Source organism: Helicoverpa armigera, chromosome 20 (genome assembly GCF_030705265.1).
Source record: "Helicoverpa armigera isolate CAAS_96S chromosome 20, ASM3070526v1, whole genome shotgun sequence".
Classification (NCBI taxonomy): domain Eukaryota; kingdom Metazoa; phylum Arthropoda; class Insecta; order Lepidoptera; family Noctuidae; genus Helicoverpa; species Helicoverpa armigera.
Window position 1 is genome coordinate 6574102 of NC_087139.1, and position 19248 is coordinate 6593349.

A 19248-nucleotide genomic window follows, 5' to 3' on the forward strand; every position below is an offset into this window, starting at 1 on the left:
CTCTTAAAATAGCTTTGTCCAACAACATGGGACTTCCGAAGACTGTCCATTACACTTCTGATTTGACTATACACAAGACGTATTCTTTTTTAAATATTCTGTGGTTGAATAAACGAAAAGTTTTTCTTTAAGTGAAAATGTAACAAAACAGTTTTTGTGAAAAATTTAATCATTACCTACGCATTATGTCTAATGTTAAGCTAGCAATTCGAGTGAGACCTTTTACTGAAAAGTAAGTTTTGTACTTTTTTGCATGAATTTATTACAAATTAATGACACCCCAACGATAGTACGTACATTATTGCAAAGGCCGGGAAATAACCAATTTCAGGAGCATGAGTTTGAAGGCTGAGCCGCAGGCGAAAACTTCACTAATACAAGACAGATTACTTAATATTCGATTCTTAATTCGATACTGCGTGTTTATTTTTAAAAATAATTATAACATGCACACTTGAGAAAAAGATATATATTTTCAGGGAGTTAAGGTCTGAAAAGGAGCCGGTGCCTGTCGTGAACGTTGTAGACACTAATACAGTTACAATTACAAACATCAAAGTAAGTTCACACTTTAGGTCTGTACCTACTTTAAACTTTTACCTATAGCAACTCAATAAAAACCAACCACAAAAAAACAACATAATATCCTACGATTATTTAATGGATTCGATGGCGCGGTCATAAGACGATAGCGCCATTAGGTTCAAGTTTCAGTTTCCGATTAGACTACAAAATTACCGTATTTTAAATGTATTGTCTATTATCAAGAAGAATTCATATTAACTCAACGCATGTAAAAAATAGTGAAAAATAATATTTTTTTTGCATATATTCAGTAGGTGCCTACTTACCTACCTAAAGTTTCTTTAAAATGTGCATTTGCGCAGGTAAGTTTATCAGGCGCGGGCGACAGTCGTGAGCGCATTCGTCAATACTATGCTGATTACACATACGACAGCGTGTGTTCAAGCACGCTGCCATCTTATGCATCACAAGAGAAGGTCAGTACCTTAATATAACGACATCTTTTCATTAGAACTTCGTCTTCTTATCGAGTGAAAACCTCCTAATTAAAAAAAAACTTATTCTTTAGAAGGAGGAGGAAGAAGGACGTGCTGTGCGAGGTTTCCTTATTTCAAATGCAATAAAAATGTTTTTTTTTTTACTTTAGAACGAAGACGAGAAGCCGTTATACAAAGGCGGAGTAGTCGTTTTTAAGGTCCATTTTGTTCTCCAGGTATTTGAGTCCATCGGTCAAGAGGTGATAGCCAGCGTCTCCAGAGGCTGTTCAGCATGTGTGCTGGCGTACGGGCAGAGTGCGACTGGCAAAACGCACACTATGATGGGCATGGAGTCTCAACCCGGCCTGATCCCGCGGCTGTGCAAGGCGCTTTATGAACAACAGCCGGTTGACTTCACGATCAGGTGACTAAGTATAAGATTAATTATAAGAGAAATGTTTGCTAATTAGTCACGTTGGTCAATTACGTGTGACTGAAATCCATTTTAAGTTGCTCCTTGCTTAGTTTTCGTAAGCCTGAGTTATTAGTCATTGTTTAAAATTACAAACACAATAAGTTTGCCGTTGGTAATTTTTGTGTCTATTTCCGAAAGCAGTTTGTTTTCGGCAAGTAAATTGTTTGTATCATTTATGCATTTCGTGTGAAGCAGCCATAGGTGGCAGACACGCGATGCTATTGTCAAAATGAAATGGGTGTCGCGTCATTATTTCATCGGCGCCGATTTTTTCACGGTAAATGATTGAAGGCAGTTAATGCGTGGGTAGGTATATGGTAACGGCTTCTTTTCAGGAAGGTCTGAGTTAACTTTCCAATGCGGTAACAGTGTGAGTTGATAACGTTTTTTACAGGTGCGTTTTGAATAGTCGTGTAATATATCGTGGGTTGTATTCGATTAAGTTGGAATGGTAATAAAGAGAGGCACCTTCCTCAGCTCAAGGCTGAAGCGACACGCGAACCTTTAACACCCTGCGATGATGGCTTTATCTGCGCTAATATCTCCCTACACGATATCCTACATGTGTTCGTGTTCCGTATTCAATAGTGATTGGAAATGTATTGCGAGGTTTTACTAAAGATTGCAGCTTTGGTTTGTTGACTTTTGTTTTTTTACTACTTTTCATTAAGCAGGTAGGTGATTATATTTCGGTCAAAAGATATGATGCTTCTGTGTTTGGTAAACTATTTGTCAGAGCTTAATTTCTAATTTGCATCAAAAAAGAGTCGGAGTTAGATAAAATAACTTTTTGAAACACGCACTTTATAAGTAAAAACACAAGACGAAATAGTTACTCAGTGATAGTGTATGTAAAACAGATGTTTAATTAAATCGGGAAAATGACATTTAATTGAACTGTAAAGAGGCACTAATGTTTCACCACCCTTTCTAACTAAGACATCTCGTGCAATGTACCTACTACGTGTATAGGGTGCGAGAATAGTAGAAACGTATTTATTATGAGGCAGAAGTCGTAATAAGGCTTCAGTGGTTCAGTCCTGGAGTGCCTGTGAGTCGCTGCCAGTGGGCGGTCGTCGCGAGTTCCCGCCCGCCCTCGTTAACATTGGCGAACGTTGTGTATTTTGTGACCAAGGAATTTATACGAGGTAAAATACTTGAGATCTTTTTTAAATATTTATAAGCGTTTTCCCGCTGTTTACAAGATTACTGTAGTATTTTTGGAGTAAAAAAAAATCGGTGTGGGTATTCTCATTGTATCTATCAATAACACTGAGCTTTTATTTTTGGTTCAGCTTATACAAAATTATGTTGTATGTACTTATTAAATTTTTAGTTACTTCTACGGCATTTTGTGTGTTAGGAAAATGACACGTCGTACAGCAAACTAAAAAATGTTTTTGTGACTGAAAAATATCATAATAATAGATTACAATTCCAATGTACCCTGGATGCTCCTATTTTAGAGCTTGCAGTTTGATTTTCTCAAATGATAAAAAAAATATAAAGGAAAAATTAAGGGTTTTTAATTTTTAATGTAGGTAGGTACCTGCTTATTTTTCTCGTTTATGGTAGACAAAAGGTAATTACTGTGCTCGTCAGTTTTGTTTAACTTATTCACTAAATTAAGAAGTTTGCTCATCAATTTGCCATCGTGGAATTTTTTAGAACAGCTGTTACCCAGAAACTATGAAGGCATTATACTTAATATGACATTAATTAGGTGCATAGATCGACACAAAAGGTGATATGCGATAGAGTTTTGGACATTCATAGTCGAAGGATTACCTAATTTAACTCTGATAGGTACATTAAATATTTCTTGCCTTCATGAAAAGGTCGTCAACCCAAAGCTTCTTCCAATGTTTTAGTAATAATTCGTCCTAAGTCTAAGTTAGTTTTGCGGTGGTGAGTTGTTTTATTATGTCTGTATCACACCGTGCGAGGTGTCAGTTCTATGGCGCCCAAAGTTATACATACTACTAGTCTACTAGCGCTATTATCTTCTAGGTACTAGTTGTTCCATTCCCACTGTAATAGCAGCACTGAATGTTCCATTAAAGCTGAAAAGTTTCAATTGCCTTTTGATGGTTAAATTAAATAAGAATTTGTATCTTCATGAAAAATTTTGGTAGTAGTAAGTTAGATTACCTACTATATGGTATGTTGGAGGTACCTAGAAGGTATTACAAAATAAAATTGATATATATTCCATTATTGTTAGATATTTCAGGATCCGAATATTTTGTAAAGTAAAATTTCTAAATTCTAGCCACAAATGCGCATAGTTTAATTGGACCAAGAAATAAAGCGACTTCTACGTAGAAGACAGAAGTAATTTCCACATAGTTAAAAGTTAAAACAAAGTTCAAAACATAGTTGGAGTTTGTGAAAATCGCAGGATGATTTATTAGCGGGCAATTAGTAGGATCGTGACTGCCTGACGTTAACTCGCCGCAAGTTTCATAGTTAACTAGTAACAGGTGGACAACTTGTCTGAAATCATTATTGTTCACTAATTTATTTGTAAAAACTAGCAAGCGAAGCGAATTGATCATACTTGGTTCATTAAAGTTAGTTTTGAATGTTCAATTAGCTTTTCGTCTGTACGTGCGAAACCTGGACTTTAAAGACGGAAATTGCCAATCCGCCATGAGCATGCATGTCTTTCTCTGCATACGAGGCCAGTAACAAGAACCTTAAGAACATTAAACTGATGTATCTTCTAAGTCGCCTACGTCCAAAGATGGACAACCTAAGGGCTGTGACGGATGGATGGATGGAACTTTTAAGTGTCACGTTCTTGATAACGTACCGTAGCAATTCCCAATAATGATGGCATCCCTATTTCTAGGCGTTCGGTAGTCCCAAGGAGAGTCCTTGTAACTTAGGAACGTTTAAAAAGGTCCGAATGTTCCAGTTTCCTAGAGATATACAACGAGAAGGTGCATGACCTGCTGTCTGGGGAGGTGCCACTGCCGCCCTGCCATTCACTGCCCCGACGTAGAGGCAACGCGCGCAAAGACCTGCGAGTGCGCGAACACCCTTCTAGAGGACCTTACGTGCAGAGTAAGCAATTCTTTGTCAGTCTTTTGTGTTCGCCATCCATCGCGGCCTGATCTAACATTCCACGTAATCAATTTATCACGTTATGGGACTTATACCTTTTGTAATCAGCCTGCATGAAAATAATATTTTAAGGGTGTTAACGGGTAAACTATTACATAGGCCTGTAACATACTAAAAGACCGAACATTGGCTTAAAATCCCACTATCTCATGTACGCGAGCAGATCTCCGGCGCGTTTTAGTTCAGGACGCCGAAGCTCTTCTGTCGCTGGTGGCAGAAGGGGCTCGGCGCCGGCGCACGGCTGCCACGCGACGCAACGCCACCTCGTCCAGGTCTCACGCTCTGCTGGAGATCGCTACTCCTCACGCTACACTGCACCTCGCTGATTTAGCTGGAAGGTACACTTGTGCACTGACAACTTTTTATCATGCTTTTTTCGCATAATGGAGGCATCTCTCACAAGACACCTAAAATATATGGATATGTATAATTTCATTTTATTTTCCGACTTTCTTCATTTGTATCAAAAATATAAACACTAGAAAAAATATTCTGCAATTTTTCAATCATTTACTCATAGTTTTTTCACGCTAATAAATTAGATACGTTCCAAGATAGCTTTTATGTAATAGGAACCAATTACAATTCGCTTGACTAACAGATTCGTCACGTTATTTTTACTATTGCTATTTCTACGTAGGGATATGAATTGCACATCACTGTTTCTGATAACCTTTTAATGTCAAATTAAGTAATTATTCATGTCTAATATGAGCTCATTTAATTTTAAGCCCACCTGTACACTGTATGGTTTTACAAGCGACAAGAATAATGTCAGGCTAATGTCCCTAATCCATTGACTGGGTTAAGCTTCAACGCAACTGTAGATTGAAGAAACCATACAATGGTTTTTCCGACTAAATAGGTATTTTATTAGTCATGTTGGATACAAAGAACGTTACTAGTTCTGACTGGTTTTAAACTTTTCTTATATCAGACACTTGTTTAATGTTTTCCGGAAAATTATGGTAACCGGAGGGAGTAGTTAGGTAGGACAAGCATACAGCTACGTAGTATGTATGTATCTTCGAACTTCCTGTTTTTACCCAGAACACAAATTCAAGCAGCTATTCATTTTTCTTATTACTTATTCTATGAAATAGCGAGAAGGCGAGTTGGGAGGGTTGTGGCGGCGGGCGACAGAAAGAAGGCGCCAATATAAACAAGTCATTGGTAGCTCTCAGTAACGTCATCTCTGCTCTCGGTGAGTACAAGTAATTTGATGCTTACAGGAGTTGCTTCATAGAACCTAGACTAGAAAAGACTTTTTGACAGTGTTTTGTTTATTTTTCGTAGTAAGTGGAGGTGCGACGCGCGGTAGATTTGTCCCTTACCGCGACTCTGCTCTCACTTGGCTACTAAAAGATTGCTTCACAGGCGGAGGCAGCACATTTATAATAGCCAGTAAGTTCACAACTAGTTTAAAAACATTTCAAAACTGTTCTGTTTAATTAGAATGTTAGGTAAGCTTCGAGGTCTATGTCTATAGCTCTTATGAGATAGCACCTTGACATACATATTATTTGTATTAGTATGCGTGATTATGTCAGATATAACACAGAATTTGTGTTGAAAGCTGTTCTGACCTTGGTGCAAAACCACTGTAATAAATCAAATCTGTTTATTTTATAATTATGGAGTTTATTAGCCCACATAAAGAAGCCAATGTGTATTGAATTTAAATTGATATTTGTTGTGAATTTTATGAAGCTGTATCGCCGAGTGTCGCGTGCTACGGCGAGTCTGCATCGACTCTGCGCTGGGCGGCCCGAGCTCGCCAGCTGCCCACCCCCCGCGCTGCCAGCGGTGGCACCCACGTGGCCACACGAGCTGCTCTACAAGCTCAGCTCAATCAACTCATTTCTGAACTTTCTAGGAACCATATTCGATATGTAAGTAACATAAATAAGATGCTGAAAAACTTGAAATATCATCTATGTAATTAAAACATTTGTTATTAGGTGCCCGAAACTGGAAAAATATTATTTGATAACGAGCATTGGGCATTACAATCAAATGAACATGATTTGAGACCTACAGAATTAGATAAAACTGCAAACATAGGCAACATTATGAACATAACGCGTCCCAAACCCGACGCGACCAATTCCGAGTCAACTGCTTCATCAGTAGCTAGCGGCAGTTCAGATGTCATCAATACCATGGACAAGAACACCATCATTGCAAGCGAAATTAACAAAGAAATGGACAAATTATTTGGACCTGCCCTCGAAAGAGCTAGCAGTGGAGATGACCTTAAAGTTGTTGCCCCACTTAGGCTTAAGAAAAGACAGTGCAGATCACAAGAGGTTTTAGCTAAAGAGGAAATATCAGTGGTAGGTCAAAATAGCAATTTGGGGAGTACACTACCAAGTCAAAGTGAAGATCAAATAAATGTTGTGCCCAGCAAAGAAAAACCTAAAATCCCATCTATTACCATACTTCATGATAACCAGAGAGCAGAAATTGTTGCTTCAGTAACAGAGAGACTTTACACGAAACTTAAAAAGAAAGAAGAAGCGGCTGTTTCTAAAGTAGAATCAATGGTGGACAGGAAAATAATGGAACCACTTAGTGAACTTAAAATCTGCACAAATGCACGCCAAAGACTAATGGAATTAAGTCAAAGAGCTATTCGAAATAAAAGACGAATAGGTATACCAGCGCATACGCAAACAAGAATTACGGTCACTAGAGTCAGAGATCAAGCTATTGATGTTCAGACGGATCTTTATTCATATATTTCCAAGAATAAGCGCCCTTATATATTCTGTAGAGATGCAACTACCGAGACGGTCCCCATGACCCCGCGATGTAAAGAAATAGCAGTAGGACCGACAGGTTCCTTAGACTCTAGTGATATGTCAACAGAAACCAAACGAGTGGTTTATAAGAACTCCTGTGCGATGACTGATGTCGTCATGAAAAATGAACGATGCACACAAACACTTGTTGTACCTCCACCTAGAAGGAAGAAACGTTTATCAAAGCATGCTTGCAGCAAAGAAAACTGCAATTTTTCTGAAGATTTCTCTCCTACACCTGTAATAAGTATTAATATTTCACAAGTCTACCCTGTGGATATGGAATCTCAAAGTTCGGATGATAATTCAGAAAATTTAAATTTGACGAACAGTAAATCCAGCGTTGTAACTACAACTCCGGATTTGTTGACGAATCATAGTACAGTTGATCCACACCATATTATCGATATAGGAGAAGATGAGATCAGAGTTTTAGTAAATGTACCAGAAACGGAAAGTCCTAAAATAATTCCTAGCATAGATAAAGAGAAATCTGCTGAATACATGCAACATAATGAAGAGTTCCCAGATACAGATCTTACTCTCCCAAGAGTGAGTCCTAATGCAGTGACAAAAGCTAACAGTTCTGATATAAAAAATATGATACTGGGAAGAAACCAAAATATATATCCTTATAACATTATACTATCACCTCCAAAAGAAAGAGACACAAAACGAATCGTTACATTTGAAGATACCCGTTCAGATCAGACAAACGTCCCAGCTCTGGAAACTGCCATAAATTGTGAAAATGTGTCTATTAAAAATGATACTACTTCTGATAACATGACAACATCGGAAAAAGATTTTCCAGAATGCGACAAAGATTACGAGAGTATATGCTCAGATACTACAGAATCTAGCAAAGTTGATACAGATTCTTTTATTTGGAAGAAGGGAGGTAGTAGAACACTGGGCAGTTTGAAAAAGAATTATGTGCCTGTATACAAGAGCACCAAGTATAAAACAACAAAAGCCAGAGTTCTTAAAGATTTCATGGGGTTTGAATCAGAAGAAAACGAAATTGGTTTTTCAAACAATGAAGGTCAAAAAACATACAGAGATGCAAGTTCTAGTGATAGTCGTGATACTGACAATGCATGGGAATACAAAAGCAGACGTCGTAAGCCATATTACGGAAATTCCTGCTTCAATCATGACAACGATTGTAGTCACGACAGTATTGATGAATTTCAAAGTTCTGAAAGAAAATTACTCGAGTCATGTAGTAATTTGGAAGAGACCATCAATAAATATGAAAATTATGTTTCGAATTACAAAAAAGGTAATAAAGTTGATAGTGTTGAACCTATCATGAGGCGACCCAAAGAGTATCTGCAGCATTTAGTACAATTAAGAAGAGAGGTAGTGAAAGCGGAGAGCGATAATACGGATAGCTCTTTAGATTGTCGTAAATAACGTTGTGTATGTTTGTTTAGAATAAGAATAAAATAATATGAGGACTTTTTCTTATTCATCAATTAATGTATTTTTGTAATAAATGAATTAATTTTTAAAATATTGTTATTTATTCATATTACATTCCTATTACATCAACATAAGAATTGTTGAACCGATGATGAAGGGTTTTTATGAAGTACCTACTTATGTGATCTTTCACCGTGAACATTTTATCGCGGAATTATACAAATTTAGCAAAACTTGTGACATTCCCATTATTTATGTCCGAAATACTGCACTGTTGGTAAAATGGTTCAAATGAAAATATTATTTTAATTAGATGTAGGTCAGTAAAGGTTGAATCATTGTGTCTGACTCCTGAAAAGATAGTAGTCAAGATTACGCTAAAAGCCCCAAAATTAATTGATGACCCTGCGGTAAAATTCAAGTTCATTGCAATGGAAAGACTTGTGTGACCCTGCTGGTAAACATTAGAAACCATTATGAAATAGTCAAGTTAGCGAAGTGGCTCAGCTGTGAGAGCCTCACCGGTCATTAAGAATGCACTAGCGCTCGCGAACAACGTCCATACTAATACAATTTGGTATTAGTAAACGAACTTAGTAAAGTTTACTTTTTATACAAAAAAAAACATTGTGAAATTAGGAAGTGCAACGTGACCTGTTGTTATCTAAAATGTCTTTTTTCTTAACACAAGTGTTTAATACTCAAACAATAGTATTCGTGACTTTTGCTGTTATTTACACGTTTCTGTGGTTTCGATACAAGTTTACTTACTGGTCCAAAAGGGGTGTTGTGGGACCTGAGCCAGAATTTATTTTTGGTAATATTAAAAAAGTGATCAAAAGGAAAGAGCAGTTTTTCCAGCCTTATTATGATAATTACTTCAAATATAAACATTTACCATACATTGGTATGTATTCTTTTCATCAACCGGTGCTGTCTATACATGACCCAGATATCGCAAAGCTTATGTTGATAAAAGACTTTGACAGCTTCCAATCGCGAGGAACTTATGACGGTGGTGTTGGAGACCCGTTAGCGGCGAATCTGTTCAACATCAGCGGGAAGCGATGGAAAAGCTTGCGTTTAAAGATGACTCCGACCTTCACGCCTGGAAAACTAAAGACCATGTACCCGATTGTAGAGGATATAGCGAACCAAGCTTTGAGTTATGTCGATGTTTTACAGTCGAATAAGGAGACAGTCAATTTCTCTGATTTTTATTCGAAATATGCGATGGAGATAATCGGAAATGTTGGTTTCGGCGTTGAATGTAATGGTTTCGTAAACCCTAAATCGGAGTTTTATGTGAGAGGACATGAATACTTCGATCATCAATCACATTATTGGTAAGGTATTTTTCATTTATTATTTGGTGTATTATCAAAATCTATGAATCTATCTACCAATTTAATCCAAATATCTATTGAATTAAACTTGAGCATATACGTTTACGACTCAGTTAACCGCAAAACAAGGTATTTCTCAACTCATTATTATGAAATGACAGAGTAGACGAGGTATTATTGCCGAGTTTGATAGAAGTTTGTTTATATCGTTAGCAAAACAAAAGAAAATTCCTATGTACACATTGTTAGGCAAAAAATGCCGTTTATAAATGCTGTTTGAATTTTTAGGAGACTCATCAGAGCATTTGCATTTTTCGCACCAGACACTTTTGATAGCTTGAAGATAAGACGAATAAGTTCCAAAATAGAGAACTTTTTCTGTGGCATTGTTAAGAGAACTGTGGAATACCGCCAAAAGCATCGTGTCACGCGAAATGACTTTCTGCAGACGCTTATCGAACTAAAGAACGGACATGTGGTCGATGAACAAGGTACGTACTCGAAGGTGAGCGAATTGTATTGCAATTTATAAAAAGAAAAATTAAGTCCTGAAGATTAAAGACCTCCATGCGCTGCATGGTTGGCTGAGCGATTACTGCATGAGTCTATTAAACATCGTATCTAGAATAAAAGATGGTGTATCACTATCTAAAAGATTAAAATGTTTCAGGTAAAGTGAAATATACGATAACGGACTTTCCATTCTCAATGACGGATGTAGCAGCGAACACAATGCTATACATGATCGCTGGTTACGAGACATCGGCTACTACCGGTCAGTTCGCGGCCTACCAGTTGGCTTTGAACCCTCACATCCAAGCCAGAGCGAGGCAAGAGGTGCTCACCGTACTCGAGAAGTATGGCGGCGAGTGCACCTACGAAGCTCAGAACGAGATGGTCTACTTAAATATGATTTTGGATGGTGAGTGAGACGTAATTTAAACAGAATATAAAGCATTACTATAGGAGCAGACCTTGATATTCAAAATTGAGAAATAGCATTCGTTTTCGAAAATATTATCCTAATCTATAATTCATATTATGTGCCAGAATTACGCATTTCGCCACGGTTTTATACATCAATCCACAACCTGCTATTACTACACGATTAAAAAATGATAATATTATTTTAATATATTGCTAACAGAAACCATGCGGATGCATCCATCAATGCGGGCTTTGTTCAGAAGATGTAACAAGGACTACAAACTGCCCAACAGCGACCTAGTGATAGAAAAAGGCACAATGGTGTTTATACCCATTCACGCCATCCAGATGGACCCTGACATATTCCCAGAGCCAGAGAAATTCGATCCTGAACGATTTTCGCCGGAAAATAAGGCAAAGTTACACCCGTGTCACTGGATGCCGTTTGGGGAAGGACCAAAGAAATGTTTAGGTAAGTTTTAGTTCTTCAACAGCTACGTGTTTCGGTAGAGCAGCTTGTCTTTTGTTTGGATCATTTTATTTATGAAAAATATCCACATCAAATTGTTGCGTCGAGTTGTAAGCATAGGGGAACACAGAGAGGAAGCATTTTCCTTGATGCTATGTAGTTCTGACACATCTTTAAAACTCCGCCTGTTTGGTGTAACTGCTTAGGAGATTTACATTGAACCTCGAATAATCGATTGAAAAGGTAAATAGCAATCCATTTAATCTGGAGGTATATTTGAAATGCCATAAATAAGTTAAATAAATATTTCACAGAAGTTGCAAGCATTATTATATTATATACCGTATCCGTCAATGTATGAGTGGATTTTATTGCATTCAGAATTATTATATTTTATTTTATATTGTCTGCAGTCGTCACGTTTTTAAGATTATAAAAGTTATTACTGGGTCATTGAACGAAGTATCTTAGTAGAAGTGCCAAGTTAGAACATACCTTTATGTACCAAAACGTTGTTGAACCATAGGCATAGGTTAAGTTTATGGATTGTGTAATCATTTAAAAGTCAATAATGTGCATATTGGCGTTGTTCTTGACCTGCCTCTACCGGACTGCATAGTTCGCGAGTCATCGACACAAATTAACGTCATTGAGCATTACTATACGGGGTCACTAAACTATTTTATACACGATGTTTTGGACTTTGGACAATTAAGTGTGATCTTCGATTTGATAGGAACCTTGATCAATAATGGCTCTTTGATTCTCAGGTGTAAGACAAGGTTATATTCAATCGAAGATGGCGTTGATAAAGGTGTTGCACAAGTACGAGCTAATATTGGATGATAGAACCGAGGTACCGATGAAGATTAAGAACTCTTCGCTCGTGTATGCAGCACACGGCGGAGTGTGGCTCAAGCTGAGACGATTGGACACGTAGAACACGTATGTAGTCCTATTTGTAAGATCAGTGTTTATGTAACCCTTAGTGCTGTCGTGTAGACGCAATGCTGTGGGTGACTAAACAAACAAATATTTACACACATTTATTATTACACACTTATTAATTGATGTGAACTATACTAGCATGTGATGCATGTACCTATTGTGTTCACGATTTATAATAATGTCCCTATGCCATTGGAAACCTACGAGTACACTCTTTTGCAAAAAAACGGGCACCTATGCGAAATCTTAGTTTTAAGGACTTTACGTGTATTTCAAAGGGTTTTAATGATTGTAGTATGTTTCTAGCATCAAAAGAGTTAGCCGAGCATGCGTGAGAGTGTATTCTAAACTTGAATTTTGTACAATTGCTAAGAAATTGATTGAACCTTGTTTTGGACTAATTGCTGGCAGAAAGTTCGTCGGTGTTTTGAAAAGTTTTTGAAGTGATTTTCAGGAAAATGATAATGCAGTTTTAATTAATGATTAATGTACTTTTTTGTTACAGCAAAACATTTTTGAAAAACTATGCGTATTTGATAAAATTTTCACCTGCTCTAAATGGGCTATACTGATGATTGATGGCAATGTAAAGAGTTTCGGTATTTAAGTGTAAAGCGTTCTATTGTTTAGATATTGTACCCACGTGTTTTAAAATATGGCTTTTTCATAAATAAACACTATTTAGAAGAGTATCAGTACCGTTGGCTGCGATAAAACCAATTTAAAGTAAGCAGTGCCCATCACAACTCGTCTCCTATAGGACTTTGACATTTTTAAAAGTCTTGAAATTCTTTAAAATACAGAAAATAGCGCATAGACTGTGAGCACAAGGTCTTAAGGTATCGTAATTACTGATTTTTAAACAACCCCGTCTCTTGGGAAACTCCGTAGACCTCTGAAGATCTATGACTCTGAGCGTTCAAATAGCGTGTTTTCATCCCACGGATATTTTATTAAATAAACTTGCCTACACCGAGATTTTCTGGCATCTGCAGCACTTTCCTGCTTAAATCATAACAATAATTGGCTAGCTGCTCATTTCTTAAGAAACATACGTTTGGCCAATAATTTTGAATTCTTGACTCCCTTTCAGCTAAATCGTTGTTTAGTAACCCGATACCTATGGAGTTATCGAGAGCTTCAACGAGGCAATAATTTGACTTTTTAGATAGCTTTAACCCTCCTCATCATTTTTCATGTGGTTAATTTTAACATTTATCACAAAATTTGGTATTTTTTAAATGTCAAAGTCCGATAGGAGACGGATTGTGATCGGCACTGCTTACTTTAATTTTGTTTTGTCGCAGCCAAAGGTACTGATACTCTTCTAAATAGTGTTTATTTATGAAAAAGCCATATTTTAAAACACGTGGGTACAATATCTAAACAATAGAACTCTTTACACTAAAATACCGAAACTCTTAACATTGCCATCAATCATCAGTATAGCCTATTTAGAGCAGGTGAAATTTTTATCAAATACGCATAGTTTTTCAAAAATGTTTTGCTGTAACAAAAAAGTACATTAATCATTAATTAAAACTGCATTATCATTTTCCTGAAAATCACTTCAAAAACTTTTCAAAACACCGACGAACTTTCTGCCAGCAATTAGTCCAAAACTAGGTTTAACCAATTTCTTAGCAATTGTACAAAATTCAAATTTAGAATACACTCTCACGCATGCTTGGCTAACTCTTTTGATGCTAGAAACATACAACAATCATTAAAACCCTTTGAAATACACGTAAAGTCCTTAAAACTAAGATTTCGCATAGGTGCCCGTTTTTTTTGCAAAAGAGTTTATATGGGGACATCGCGTTTTGGCGGGTCATAAAAAGCATGACAATTGATTCGTTGTGCCAATAGACGGTGGCGAAAAATGTAGATCAATTAGGAGCTTTTAATGATATTCTGGATAGATATTATGCCCAAGTGTACGCATTTACGAGATAACATTTTAACCAAATTCCTTAATTTACAGGTATATTTGAATAGACGCAACAAGGACGTCGATGAAAAAATATCGTAAAGAAGAGGAAACTAGTGGTCAAAATAGGTTTTTTGCTTCGCAGTGTTCAGTGTAACTTTATGCGAATGAACTATTTATGTATTAAAGGCACAACCAGCGTGTTTAAAGTTTTACGAGTGGCCCTTAAGTGGTTATTTACTTTGTGCATCAACTAGGTCGTCTAAGTGTTAACACAGACTTTATTTAGAATTTGAATGGATGAGCCAACCTAGGAAGCACGTGTTGTTGACAGCATAGATTAACATAGCGAGAGCTTAATTAGATGGATTAATAATGTAATGTTAAAATACGAATTATTGTATGTTTGTATCCGACCTTCAAGAAGTTTTATGTTTTTAACAACAACAATGGCGCTATGGCGTTACTTTTGTAAGATGTTTCTATTAAATGACTTAAATTTTTATCCTTCGTTTATATTTACTGTTTTTACCCTGGTTGATCGCCCTTCGTTATTCCATAATCATCCCAGCCCAGCCTTTTCCCAATGATGTTTGGGTTTGCTTCCGTTCTAACTGGATGCAGCTGAGTACTAATGGTTCACTTGGAGCGACGTCCTCAACCCAGTTGCCCGGACAATCGCCTTTGGTAAGACTGGTTAGTGCTTCTAAGTACCCGTCACGACTGTCAAAGATATTCAAATGACAGCTGGTTTAAATGCAATACACTAATTTATGTTGCCTTGTGAAACACGGAAATGGTCGATGCTCGTAAAGTCACCTCATGAATCACATTATTCCATCACGAACAAACACAGAAGATGCCTTGTTTTATAATAATGTTAGGGCCAGATCCCACCAAAGAAGCAACGACAAGAGTTTGATGTTTTTAGCTTTGAGAATTTGATATTTGAGAAGAATCATTTTTTCTTTGATTCTTTGCATGCGAATGTCCTTAAATGAGTGAGATGTCTTTACTCACGAAAAATATATAATTGAAATTATTGCTATATTTATTACTAGGTACAATTAATTCTAGTGCTCTAAGAGTAAGAATAAAAAACTAAAACTGCGTCAATCCTGTTTTTCTTTTTCACGTGTTTGTGTCTCTTTTTCGACGTCATCTTTCCTGTCAGAAGTAGTAGAAGTTTGATCGGATGTTTCTCCTACTATTTGGACACGTTTGGACTTATCAGTTTGTACTCCAACGGTTTTTAAACTTGATTTTCTTCTGGTTTTAAATTTGTCATCGTCAGCAGCATCTGAAACACGTTCTGTTTCAGGAGATACGTCCGTTTCCTCTATTGGCGGACTTTTAGACGTTGAAGGTTGACTGTATTCGTATCTAAATCCTTTAGGTTTTTGAACTTGATCTTGCGTAGGTTCTCTAACATCCGCCTTACGATAGAGCATTTCAATTTCTCCAGAATCTGCTGCCGATTCCCTATTTTCGTCTGGGGCCTCGATCGTTTCTTGTGTTTGCTGCTTCGATTTTGTTTCCGATGAGGGGCCTTCTTCTGAGTATATAGAAACTAAAGAAGTAGCATCCGATGATGGAATTTTCTCAACTAAGTCATACAGCCATGTCACAATGAATGCTGCTTCTTCATCAACCAGTTTGTAGGTTCCTGCTTTAGCAAGTCTGTCCATTTCTTCAGGAATTAACGAAAGCGTAGAGCGACTGCTTTCACGCTGCGACACATAAAGTAAATCTTGACTCTGTGCATCTGCTCGTTCGTTTTCTTCGCTTACAGAGGTATCAGGCAATATAGTTCTTATTTGTACTTCATTTTGTTCCTGGATGATGAAAATGCGTTTCAAGAATGTATTTAAAGATAAACCAAACGATGATACTTATGGAAGTTTGCAAACTATTATAAAATAACAGTGGAATTGCCTAATATATTGCGAAAAATGAGATACCAACCAGTATGTTGTCGATGTCTCCATGGAGCTGGGCAGAGATGCGCACTAACTGGAAGTCTACTGCCAACAGCACTCGCACCAGTGCCAGCAAGGCAGACAGCAGCCAGCACGCCGTGTGCAGCCAGGCCGACAAGATGGTCAGCCGCGTCGCCTGGTACACACCGCGGATGCGACGCTCGTGGGATAGGGTCGCCACGTTCACGGTGTACGAGCAACTGTGGGCCCAACCATTCATTTTACCAAACTAATCTGCATTAAATCAAACTGACTTTCAATTAAGCTACGCTCAACAAAATCTTGTACACATATGTACATGTTACTGTTTGAATGTGTATTTTCACAAATATAAGTTTCAGATTTCTATTTTGTCACAATAGATTGCCTCAACTTCAGCATTTGGAAATATTTGTCAAAAGTTTGATTATTTCATTAAATAAACTATTTTTATAGTTATTGTACGAACGTAGGACTGCCGGTAATTTCTCCTAGCTTGAGACAGAGTTCATGTAAGCCATAATGGGTGACAACTGAAGTGTAGACGCAGAGACCACCCATCAGCAAAGAGAATACAAATACCGGGGGTAATACTCGCCAAGGTCTCTGCAAACTAAAGAAGAAAACATACAAATAGCAATATTGTTACTATTTTTTAGGAGAACATATTCAAGAAAATAATATTACCCGGTAAGTGTTCTACTTCCAGTGGAACACATAAGGAACATGGTGGTCCATACGAGGCCAAAGATCCCGGACACCAACGGGACAAACGTCGGGAGAGAACAGGTGCTCTTCTCAACCCACTGAGTGCTTAGGAAGTCCACAGGCACTGTAATTCAATTCATAAATAAAAGTGGCTTCATTGGCTGTACGAAAAAATAATTTATTGGCACTAATCAAAGTAGACTAATTTTAGAAGGTACATGTAAGCTACATATGTAAGTACTACATTTATCAGTTTCTTACGAATCTCAGCACATTTGCAGTGTCATAATACTTACAGACTCCAACATCCTTTGTGGAGGGAATGAACTCATAAATGACATTATGTTTGACCGTTGTCAAAGACAGGAGCTTCGGAAACAGTACGCATTTCTCGTCAAACAGGTACATTAGCATATGGAAACAAAATGTACAGAAGGAACCAAACACGAACGCCAGGAAAAACAGGAGGAGGTGTGCACCTGCAAATATCAATAGGTAAAGTTTATAAAACCAAAAAAGCGACTAGCCCGACCCGTGAATAGAACCCGAAACCTACCTCAGTCATAGCAGTCGCGCTTTCGACCACTAGACCAATGAGGCAGTCACAGTCACTAAGACTTATCATGTAAACATTACAGTTTCTACAGATCCTACTAGCTGCTTCTCGCAACGAGGTAAAGATGTATTGTGCACAGTAAATGCAATGATACACTTTAGTTTACAGTGATATCTAGATCTACTTTAAGTTGGATTGGATAATAACATAACGTACCCTTCCAAGCTCCATTGATTTCGGTTTCACTTCTTTCAATCAATCTTAACTCTTCGTATAATGGGACCCTATTCATTTTTACTTAAATTGATACAGCTTTATATTTTTATTTACAACAAGCGACCCACTACATAAGATAATATTCTCCTAATTTTTTGACAGTCTGTCTATTTCTCTTTGACAAATTTAAGAATAAAACCAAGTACCTAATGTCTTTTTGGTCAAAGAAGATGTGAAAAAGTATGGTTTTTGGATGTTTGTGCTTTATGTTTCTACCACAGGGTTTCCACTCAAGTCAGCTTAACAGCTATGACCAAATCCGTGGCGACTGCTCCATCGGATATTTTTGGTGGGGTGTACCAGCATCATTTAGTACCGTCATGAAACGTTTACCTGCAGCCGGCACCTATAACTAAATTTACCTCAGGGAAATAGTTGGCAATGAATTTCTCCAGAAATATACCTTTAGGCATCCATGACCTATAATCAAATAAGTGCAATAACTTCCATTATTCTAAAGAATTACGTAATTGTTTATAAATCGATTAGCACGTTGTTTATAAAGTTTGTGCGCATGTGGGATTGCGAAGAGACCATGTACTTCTCCTTTACCGCGTTAGTAATTCGCATACTTATACTATTTTATTTATTTTTAAAACAGAGTAAATATTTTTCAACTTCAATTCTTTCAACTGAACAGAAAACAATTCAACAAACATTTCTTTATTTACATTGATCGTTCAACATAAGCATTCCTTGAAATACTTCTAAATGTAAGTAGGTAAGTATGTATGTACGTTTGTAATCTGAACTGACTGTTGAAGTAGTAAAATAAGGTATTTGAACATCTATATTTAGCAGACCAAATAATGTTTATTGCGTGGAAAGAAAGCGAGCATCCAGACCGGACTGAGTCATGTCAATGATCAAGCGCCTGTATAAGCCACATCGTGTGACGCAACGCGAGATGTTTACTCTGGGCACAAACATCGGATCAATCGGATCGCCATCATTGATGATAATAGCTCTCTTCTAGTGATGTACCTGGCTCGATAAGATTTTCAACCGACTTAACAAAAAGGGGTTCTTAATTCGGATGGATGATTTTTTTCTTAAACAAAAGTAAGAAGGTACCCACGAATTTGAGTCGGAGATTTTCTGCTTCACTTTATTCTGACTTCGAATGAAACAGAGCGAATATTTATAGTTTTCATGGATCTGATGTGGAGATGTGGGTACTTGTTCAAAAGGTATAAATACAAATGAAGGAAAGCAAACGTATGCATTCATTAAAGGCAGGTTAACTAAGTGAAAATAATATCTTTCGTTACGCACTACGCCTCGATATTAACG

General features: G+C 37.2%; 3 protein-coding genes across 4 annotated transcripts; 2 read left to right on the forward strand and 1 right to left on the reverse strand.

Annotated features, from left to right (window-relative positions):
- Positions 1-185: 185 nt before the first annotated feature.
- LOC110373374 (kinesin-1 heavy chain) lies at positions 186-8865 on the forward strand. The gene is made up of 10 exons (XM_064039867.1): positions 186-232; positions 480-558; positions 888-1001; positions 1238-1425; positions 4397-4545; positions 4769-4943; positions 5709-5809; positions 5902-6009; positions 6316-6497; positions 6567-8865. The coding sequence occupies exons 1-10, from the start codon at positions 186-188 to the stop codon at positions 8826-8828; spliced, it is 3405 nt and encodes a 1134-aa protein (XP_063895937.1). The 3' UTR covers positions 8829-8865.
- Positions 8866-9194: 329 nt separating this feature from the next.
- On the forward strand, positions 9195-15065 carry LOC110373373 (probable cytochrome P450 6a14). Of its 2 annotated transcripts, none has more exons than XM_049848598.2 (6): positions 9195-10183; positions 10472-10674; positions 10854-11105; positions 11331-11582; positions 12350-12528; positions 14512-15065. In XM_049848598.2, exons 1-5 carry the CDS (start codon positions 9507-9509, stop codon positions 12517-12519), a joined length of 1554 nt encoding a protein of 517 aa, XP_049704555.2. In that variant the 5' UTR covers positions 9195-9506; the 3' UTR covers positions 12520-12528; positions 14512-15065. The 2 variants fall into 2 exon arrangements, with proteins under 2 accessions (XP_049704555.2, XP_021186311.3); XM_021330636.3 differs by having other exon boundaries at positions 12350-12524.
- A 472-nt stretch (positions 15066-15537) lies between these two features.
- On the reverse strand, positions 15538-18033 carry LOC110373479 (uncharacterized). Its single transcript, XM_021330759.3, has 6 exons — positions 17896-18033; positions 17420-17602; positions 17103-17247; positions 16885-17028; positions 16423-16636; positions 15538-16292 (listed from the first exon to the last, which is right to left on the reverse strand). The coding sequence occupies exons 1-6, from the start codon at positions 17969-17971 to the stop codon at positions 15570-15572; spliced, it is 1485 nt and encodes a 494-aa protein (XP_021186434.3). The 5' UTR covers positions 17972-18033; the 3' UTR covers positions 15538-15569.
- Between the last annotated feature and the right edge of the window lie 1215 nt (positions 18034-19248).